This window comes from Hippopotamus amphibius, chromosome 15 (assembly GCF_030028045.1).
Source record: "Hippopotamus amphibius kiboko isolate mHipAmp2 chromosome 15, mHipAmp2.hap2, whole genome shotgun sequence".
NCBI lineage: Eukaryota > Metazoa > Chordata > Mammalia > Artiodactyla > Hippopotamidae > Hippopotamus > Hippopotamus amphibius.
Window position 1 is genome coordinate 9495374 of NC_080200.1, and position 9732 is coordinate 9505105.

The 9732-nt window shown below is 38.8% G+C and overlaps 1 protein-coding gene across 1 annotated transcript; it reads right to left on the reverse strand.

Moving 5' to 3' along the window:
* Positions 1-200: 200 nt before the first annotated feature.
* LOC130837076 (olfactory receptor 18-like) lies at positions 201-1136 on the reverse strand. The gene has a single exon (XM_057709855.1). The coding sequence runs from the start codon at positions 1029-1031 to the stop codon at positions 201-203; it is 831 nt and encodes a 276-aa protein (XP_057565838.1). The 5' UTR covers positions 1032-1136.
* Positions 1137-9732: the final 8596 nt, after the last annotated feature.

Sequence of the window (9732 nt, forward strand, 5' to 3'; positions counted from 1 at the left end):
ACACAAAGAATCCCAGAACTCTCCCTCACTCACATGAAACCATAAAAGAGAGGCAGTATCCAGGTGTTAAGCGAGGAGGGGCATGAAGGCCATGAGAGCTACAAAAATGATGTGATGAGAGAGGTAGAATTTTCAGGTCTCGATGTTAATTCTGGTACACTTTCCAACCAGTCTCTAAATGGATGACATGGGTACTAAGATTAGAATATTTTGCTAAGGAACCTCCACATGGCCCTCTTGATGTCCCTGTTCCTCAGACTATAGATGCAGGAGTTCAGCATGGGGGTGACCACAGTGTACACCACCGAGGCAAGTGTATGCTTCCTGGGAGATTGTGACACCACAGAGCTGAGGTACACACCAAGGCCTGTTCCATAAAATAAGCAAACAACTGACAGGTGAGAACCACAGGTGGTGAAGGCTTTATACATCCCACCTGATGAGGGGACTCTCAGAATGGAATAAAGTATTTTATAGTAAGAGAAACAGATTCCTGAGAAAGGGAGAAAACCAAAAATGGCATTGTCAAAATACATGACTATGTTATTGGTGAGAGTGTCAGAACAGGCAAGATTGAGGAATTGAGGAGGGTCACAGAAGAAACTAAAAATTTCCACATCCTTGAAGCAGGTAAGTTTTAACGCAAGCAAATTGTGCAGCTGGGAGTCCCAAAGGCTAACCAAAAAAGATACCAAAGCTAAAGAGCAACAGAGGTGTGGGTTCATGATGACCTTGTAATGCAGTGGGTGACAGATGGCCACAAACCTGTCATAGGCCATCACAGTCAGGAGCATACTATCCATACATCCAAAAAAGATAAAAACAGATATCTGAGTCAGGCAGCCCTCATAGGAGATGACTCTGCTGTGAGTTTGGATGTTCACAATCATCTTGGGGACAGTAGTGGAGATGAACCCGATGTCAGCCAAGGACAGGTTGGAGAGGAAGAAGTACATGGGGGTGTGGAGGTGGGGGTCAGAGGTGACAGCCAGGATGATGAGCAGGTTCCCCAACATGGTGACCAGGTACATGGACAGGAACAGGGTGAAGAGTACAGGCTGCAGTTCTGGATCATCTGAGAGGCCCAGGAGGAAGAATTCTGAGACACTTGTTATGTTTCCACTTGCGTAGTTTGGACACCTGTGGAAAAGGAAACGAAGGCTGGAAAGTAAGGAAAAAAGTAAATGAACATGCAGCAGTGTGTCCATATTTTGGATTCAAGCAATTCATTTCTAAGATTGTACACTCCAGTTCCTTTTGCAATATTTCTCAATGTGACAAATTCTGTCTTCCTAATACTGTTTCCCCATTGGTTTCTGTGTTATTCACCTTTGTCTATTCACTTTTACTTTATAAAACTTCACTGAAAAGTGAAAGGGAATAAGATCATTAGAGGTAATACATCCATGATCTCAGTTAAATACAGCCTACTTCTTTAGAAATAATACAGAATGAGGGCTTCCCTGGTGGCACAGTGTTTTAGAATCCGCTGGCCAATGCATGGGACATGGGTTCGATCCCTGGGCCAGGAAGATCCCACATGCCCCAGAGCAGCTAAGCCTGTTCCCCACAGGTACTTAGCTCTAGAGCCCGAGAGCCACAACTACTGAGACTACTCACTGCAACTTCTGAAGCCGTTGTGCCTAGAGCCTTTGCTATACAACAAGAGAAGCCACCGATAAGAGAAATCAGTGCACCTCAATGGAGAGTAGCTCCCTCTCTCCACAACTAGAGGAAGCCTGTGAGAAGCAACAAAGACCCAACTCAGCCAAAAATTAAATAAATAAATGAATAATAAAATAAATCTTTTTAAAAAAGAAATAATACAGAATGAGAAATTCCCTTCCCCCTTTAAGAAAAAGTATAAATCAAATTTAAAGAAATTATTCCATAGGTATATAAATCTTATTTAATCAAATACATTTCTAGACATTTCCTTCATTGAGAATATTTATAAATCTCTATGAAATGCAGGACTGTGTCAACTGTATTCTAAATTTGAAATGAATGTTCATAATCAGAATATAGTTTATATGACATGCAGAGTTTTATCATTCTTCTTTTGTTTGGTCTTCCCTCCTTCTCGAAATAAGTGATTACTCAAATATCAGGGTTGTCTTCAAAAGTCATTTAGTGTATAATTCAAATATTTGACTTTGGTGGACTTTAACTTACAATCAGTATGGTTTCATTAAATGCACATAATCATACAGCACTGGTGACTACAATGATGATGTTAGTGTACAGAGCATTGCCAATGATCAAATGATGATGAAATTTAAGAAAAGCTCTTGAATTTTTTAATTTTATACAGGGTCATTTGTTTCAATACCATCTCAGTGAAATGTCTGATGTGTGAGACGACTTCACTGTTTTTGAACTCTATTCTGTACTAGCAGGACAATACTACTTCATTGTTTTTCTTTTTTTTCAGTTTATTGAAGTGATTAACAAAAATGCATATATTTGGGTTGTGTCACATGAAGGTTTGTTTAAAGATGTACAAAATGATGGTTTAATGCACATACACATTGTGAATGATTACCACAGTCAAGCTAATTAACACATCTGTCACTTCACATAGTTTCTATTTGTGTGTGTGTTGTGTGTCTGTAGTAACAGTTAGGCAGATGTCTCCTAGCAGATTTCAAAAACACAATACAGAAATATTAGCTATAGTCACCGGGTTGTATATTAGATCCCCATAACTTATTCATTTTATAACTGAAAGTTTGTACCCCTTGACCAACATCTCCCCACTTTCTCCATCACCTACCCCTCACAACTACAGTTCTAATCCTGGTTCTAAGAGTTTGATATTCTTAGCTTCTACACATAAGTGAGATCACATGTTATTTGACTTTCTATGTCTGGTGTATGTATTTCAATAAGTATAATATTCTCCAGGTCCATCTATATTGTTACAAATGGCAGGATTTCCTTCATTTTATGGCTGAATAGTATCCCATTATTTGTATACACACCACATTTTCTTTACCTATTAATCTGTCAACATGCATGTATCCATATTTTCACTACTTCAAATAATATCGCAATGACCCAGGAATGCAGATATCTCTTCAAAGTTCTGATTTCATTTCTTTGGTATACACCCTGAAGTGGGGTTGCTGGATCCTATGGTGGTTCTATTTCAGTTCATTGCAGTTTTTAATTTTTTAAGGAACCTCCACTCTGGTTTCTGTAACGGCTGTACAAATATTCATTCCCACCAACCAAGTACAAGGGTTCCCTTACGCCCGCGTCCTTACCAACGTTTGTTGTCTTTATTTAAATTTATATATGACTAGTGGGAAGTTGCTGTACAACAAAGGGAGATCAACTCGATGATTGGTGATGCCTAGGGGGGCTGGGAAGGGGAGGGTGGGGGGGAGTCGCAGGAGGGAGGGAATATGTATATAAATACAGCTGATTGACTTTGGTGTACCTCAAAAACTGGTACAAGAGTGTAAAGCAATTATATTTCAATAAAGAGCTTAAAAAATAAATTCATATATGATAGCCATCCTAACAGATGTGAGGTGATATTTGATTTAGGTTTGGAATTGCGTTTCCTGATATTAACCAACATTGAGTGCCTTTTCATATACCTGTTTCTCTTGTTCTCCTGATCATAAAAACTCTTATTTACAATTGAGGAGTTTAGCACCAGAGGTTCCACAGCCAGGTCAGGACCCAGCCTCTTATGTCTAGTTAACAGATCTGCCTATCAACCCTTCATGATACAGGTATTGCTTTCATTACTTTACTATATTTAAAGGTAATTCTGATTCATTATTCTGGCATGTCAAACAATGACTTAATTGTGAAAAAAATCTGCGTATAATAATGCAAACACATGTGGGCAGTTTCCTTATCTATGAAATCATGATAATATTTGAACATACCCAATATGACTATTGCGAGAAGTTTTTAAACAATCATTCATATCACTTACACCAGTGGTTTTCAGTTCCAGTTGGTCAATTATTTACCTGTGCTTATTTTAAAATAGACAGATCTAATATACAGATGGTGATTATAGCTAATATTTCTGTATTGTGTTTTTGAAATCTGCTAAGAGAGATCTGCTTAACTGTTATCACACACACACACAGACACAGATAGAAACTATGTATTTAAGATACAGCAACCCCAGTCTCAGTCTAGAACCAATTTCAGGAAATCTACAGGTGGGTTTCTTTGTCATGCCACTGTGAAGCTTGGCTTGAGAAACATTGACTTAGAATACTACCTAATGTGACGAAGTGAGAGAGTAGCATAGACATATATACACTACCAACTGTAAAATAGATAGCTAGTGGGAAGTTGCTGTATAACAAAGGGAGATCAGCTCGCTAATGGGTGATGCTTTAGAGGGCCAGGACAGGGAGAGCATGAGGGAATCTCAGGAGGGAGGGGATATGGGGATATATGTATAAATACAGCTGATTCACTTTGGTGTACCTCAAAAGCTGGTACAAGAGTGTAAAGCAATTATATTCCAATAAAGAGCTTAAAAAAGCAAAAAGTTAAAAATACAACCTAACAGCTATGAAATGGTCCATGAACACTATCTATTAATACCATCATGAATACCCCGCCTATTTTTAAAGTATAAGAATTTAATAATATTTACTTCATATCTTATATTTTATAGAGACTTGAAACATTAAGGATAATATTTAACTTTCCTTGGTATCTCAGCTCAACCCCATTCCTCTGCATTCATGTCCCCAAAACAACCAGTGTCATGAAGTTGATGGTTATGTTTCCTGGTAATGTTTCCATAAAGTCAGTGTTCCTTTACGCATCCACAGCCAGCTTTTTAAAAGTCTTCCCTAAACAGAATACAACCCATATTACCTCTGAGTGCACGTATTTACCACATTTTGGGAAATTCAGGTTGTGAAGTACACAGAACTATTGATACTTTAAACATTTTCCTGAAGCACATTATTGTAATAATAATAAGGAATGACATTTTCTTCAGTTCATAAATTTATATTTATACAAATTAATTTAAATTTAACAGACATAAATATACCTTTCACATATATTGTAAATGTGATAATGTATCATTTATGTTTTCTTTATATATAATAAATAATTTACATTCCATATAATATATTTTATTTATATCAGTTTCTACTTACAACAGCCCTATGAAAATTCTTGTACTTCTCTCTGTATCATACAAGTGAGAATTTTTACTTAACATGTGAGTGGAAACTAGTTGTTCCAATTCTAACAATTGGTGCATACTCAGTTTTACTAATATTAGTTGCCCGTATTTTTTCAATGCAAAAATCATTTTCTGCCAACTGCATCCTCTTTTATAAAGGATCTTTTGAAAAGAGCTTTGAAGTCTGACATGATAATTTCATAACAGCTGCACGTGACATTTCAATATTGTATACGAACACATAAATTTTAGATTTCAAGACTGGACTGCAATATGCATGACTATTCATAGACAACCCTCTAATCCTCCATATTATGGTCATTATGGGCTCTGTAAATGCCATATTATTTCCATAATTCACAGATACACTCAGTGAATGAAAAGAGGAGGAAACAATTCTTCTACCTTCCTTTCACTTCTGGGACCAAAGTAGGTTTGTAAAGAAATGCTTATTAGCTGTAATGGAGGTGACTGAGAACTGGTGCAGGAATAAACAGATCAATGAATGAGTCCTGGATCTTTCACCCCCTAGAAGTTGAGTGTGTGTAAATCATTCAACCACTCTGTGCTTTCCTTCCTGGAAATACAGAGTCTAACACCCACCTCTAGAACATATGTGGCACCTAAAGGAAATTTGGAAGTTAATAAATATTTGGTCATTTTATAAGGAATTTCAATCATTTTCAATAGTGTGTTTATTAATAAAATACAATTCACCAATTTAATAACCTTTCATGGATTATGCAGCAGAGAGATCAAAGCCTTTCCTGTCTCAGAGCTGGAGCAGGGATGACATGAAATCCTAAAGTGCGTCTCAGCCCATGAACTAAGATATGCCACCCCCTCTTTTCTGCCTCTTTCCCCATATACATGGAATTGTCTGCAGTGATTTCTCAATGATTGAATCTTGATGTTATTAAATGGAAAATAATAGGTCCCAGATAAAGTCCATGACTTAGACATCAACAAACACTATTTTGTCTTGTCTCTAGAAAGTATAGGACATTCCGAAAAGGATGAAAACACTGGCATGAATGGTCCACTGTGTGGAAGCCATATTGCCTACACTTTGTTTCCATGAAAAAATTGGAGGGGTTTATTTGATACTTAACTTTTTTTCTTTATTCTTTTTGCCTCCTCTGTGCCATCAAGGAATAGGTTCTGGGAAATCAGAGTTAAATGAGCTTCAGTCATTTCTCTTCTCCTATGAAGAATGTATTCATATAAACAAATATATATTGTCCTGCTAGGGATGTAGGGAAAACATAACATCAGATCAACAGATATTTAAATCTGATAATGAGAATTAGCCTTATCATTCTTAGTAAGCAAACATCAAAAATGTACTCTGCCCTTTATGTATACATCCATCACATGATTATTGCATAGAGGGTGACCATTATTCATGTAGTCCTAATTCAGTGGGTTTCTATCAGTGAGGAAACAACTCAGTTGACAATCCTAAGTCTCACAGATTCTCAGAAATTGTCCCATAACACACTAAGAATTAGTGGGGCACACACAATTCAAAATGAAATTGTCAATCTCTGAGTCCCATGTCCTAAATTGCACTGTTTTCAGACTTTCTGAAAGTTTTCAGAGGATGTAGAGAGGTATAGCAGTAGATATATCTGAGGTACATTATTTTAAACTGTTTTCATTTTCCTGAGTAGAAATGGACAACAAGACTGATCTTGTGTCTTCTTTCGTGGTTGAGTCAGCTGATCATAAGTACAGAGGAGAAAGTGCACAGGTGAAGTGAAATCCAGGAACAGGGTCAACACACAGATCTACCCTGAAATATCAGGTTCCAGTTACTTCTATGGCCTCACCTGTGATTTCAGATATTCTTCCTATCATTGACTCAGGACGTGCTACTTACTGGCCTGCACTGTGTCCTTCAGACACCTCCAAGGAGAAGATCACAGTGAGCAGGGAGTCTCTGCCAGGACTGACAGGGATGTGGCATGACTGTTTGGGTGGCAGGGGGAGGGCTGCCCAGATACCCTGTGTCTGGAGTCGCTTTGTCCAGACTGGCCTCAAACTTGGCTTTAACACTTTCTAACTCATGAACTGGTACATTTGTTACATAAAATGCTGTGCTTCTTTTCTATTATTAAAATAATATGTGCACTTATAATTTGGGAGAGATTATGAAGATGTAATCAAACAAGGAACATAAAACACATACCTCACAGCCTGACACTTAGGAAGCCTTCAATAACTTACATGATGTTATGGTTCATGTCATCCTCCTCATCCTCGTCCTCATCTTCATCACTATTTTCATAATTATTTAAAGTGTTTAGGGGGAAGTTTACAGAGACCCATTTGCTGCTACAGTGGGAAGGATGCTAGCCAGAGGCAGAACCAGTGAAGTTGGGAGGAGAACTCTGAATGAGTTCTCACATCCAAAGCAGAATCAAGAACATAAACATCAAAGGTTTTATTCCAAAACTGTGTATATTCGTAACTTCTCATATTTTTAATCCAACTGTCATGTTTGTTCATCTTGAAGAGGAAATAATGCTCCAAACACTCCCTTCATCCATCTCTGTCTCCCTCAGCACTTACTGGGCTGGGCTGCATCTCTGCTGGAATATGACCAAGGAGCACAGATTCACTGCTGCTCTCCTGCCTGATGTGCGATGAAGTCTCAGGCTCCCTCCTCAGGACTGGAACAATGACAGACTCAGGCTGGAGTTTCTGATGGATGCAGGTCCCTACGAAGGATGTAGACATAGGTGTGGAGCCACGATATTAGAACAGGCAAATTAATGCGCTGGAGGCACTGGCCAATTATTTACAATCGTGTGACATTAGGGTTCAATGCCCAAAGCTCTTAATTAGACAACATCTGGTCCATGTTATTCCACTCTCTTGGGATTTGATAATATTAACAGAACAGGAAAAGGAGAAAAATGAATGTCCTGGGAAGGGTCTGTGTGGGAAAACATTCAGAAGTCTTTCTGAAACCTTGAAAATGTTACTAAAAGTAATTAAAGTATGTGGGCTGAGCGACTGGATTCAGGATGTCCTGCTTGAGCAGCGGAGGAACTAAGGGTGCTGGGTGTGGAGACCATAGGGGCATAGGCTACCATGGAAACAGAAAATTGACCCTCTCTGGGGGCACAGCCCCTTTCTCACTTGCACACCTCATATCACCCTGTTTGGCCCCGGAGATTGGCTGGTTAGCCAGAGATGGGTAAGGTTCCTCAGGGGTGGAACAACCTAAGACAGGCACAGTCACAGAGGGGCCAACAGGGGTGGGGTACAGACCCTTAATCCTTTTGAGAGAGGTCTCCTGCCCCCAGGGCTGCTTTGCTCTCCACGCCCAGCTCAAATCCACACCCTGCTCAAATCGGACCCAGGAGGCAAGCAAAGATCATTGCCCCCAGTCATGTGAGGCCTTTGTTTGTTCATTTACCTTGTTTGTGGGACTAAACTGGGAGTATTAGACCCTTAGGCTATGCCAAGAACTCAATAAAAACAATGTGGGATCAATCAGCGATGGGCTTGATCCTAGAGGTCTTGAGTCCCCCAACCCATCTTTATCTTAAATCTGTGTCTCTGTTTTCTTTAAACTTGAGGCACCAGTCACTCACCTCAAGTCGCTGAGCTGGTCTCCGCAGGTCTGTGTCTCTTTTCTCCCCAGAAGGAAATTTGCCTGTACTTTTGCTTCTTACTTCCAAGTTGTAGGATCTTTACATAAAATTCAGACATTTTTTTCTCTGTTCAACTACTTAATGTGTGGTTTTGATATCTGTAAGTCCATTATATCAATCATGAAATCTATGTAGCATTAGGCCTATGCCAATGATGTGATACTCTTTCCATTTTCACAGTTAATAATTGTCTCTAAGGATAACTTCTTATTTTCATTTCCTTACTTTAGCTCACATTCAATGGAGGGAAATACACAAGGGCAAGTAAACCAGGAGTTTTCATCATTTGGAGCATCTCAGATACAGCCCACAACACAGGCCTCATCCACTCTAATGACTCGTGTTCCAAGCACTTCAAGCCTTAGGTCCTATTCATCTGCTTTGCAGAATATGCCCAAATTCCCTGCTCCGTCGTGACCTCATCAAAAATTTCCTGGAGACACATTCTAGCATTTGGGTAGAACTTCCTCTTCACTGTGTACTTTTGCAGATAGGACTATACTCCTTCAGGTCATGCAGTCTCAAGCAGAGCCCCTGTTTCTGATACACTAGGAGACCCCCCCCCCCAACAACATCAGGACAATCTGCAGATATTCCATGGACAAATGTAACAAAATTTTCCAGTGAATCTGATTTTTTCTAACCAGAGAGCCATCAACTCACTCCAAAATATGTATCTTTTTTAGATTTCTTTGTGTTCTCAGCTCTTGAAGAATTTTTTTTGTAGAATGATTTACTTACTTCTCTTAAAGAACCACTCTACTAAAGAGACAGATGTATACTATCAATTCTAGAAGCAGTCTTCATTGACTTTCTACTTTAATTCATGTATGGCTTATTGTTTTCTTTTTTTGGGTTGTCTTCTCATCTATTTTTTTCACAGTA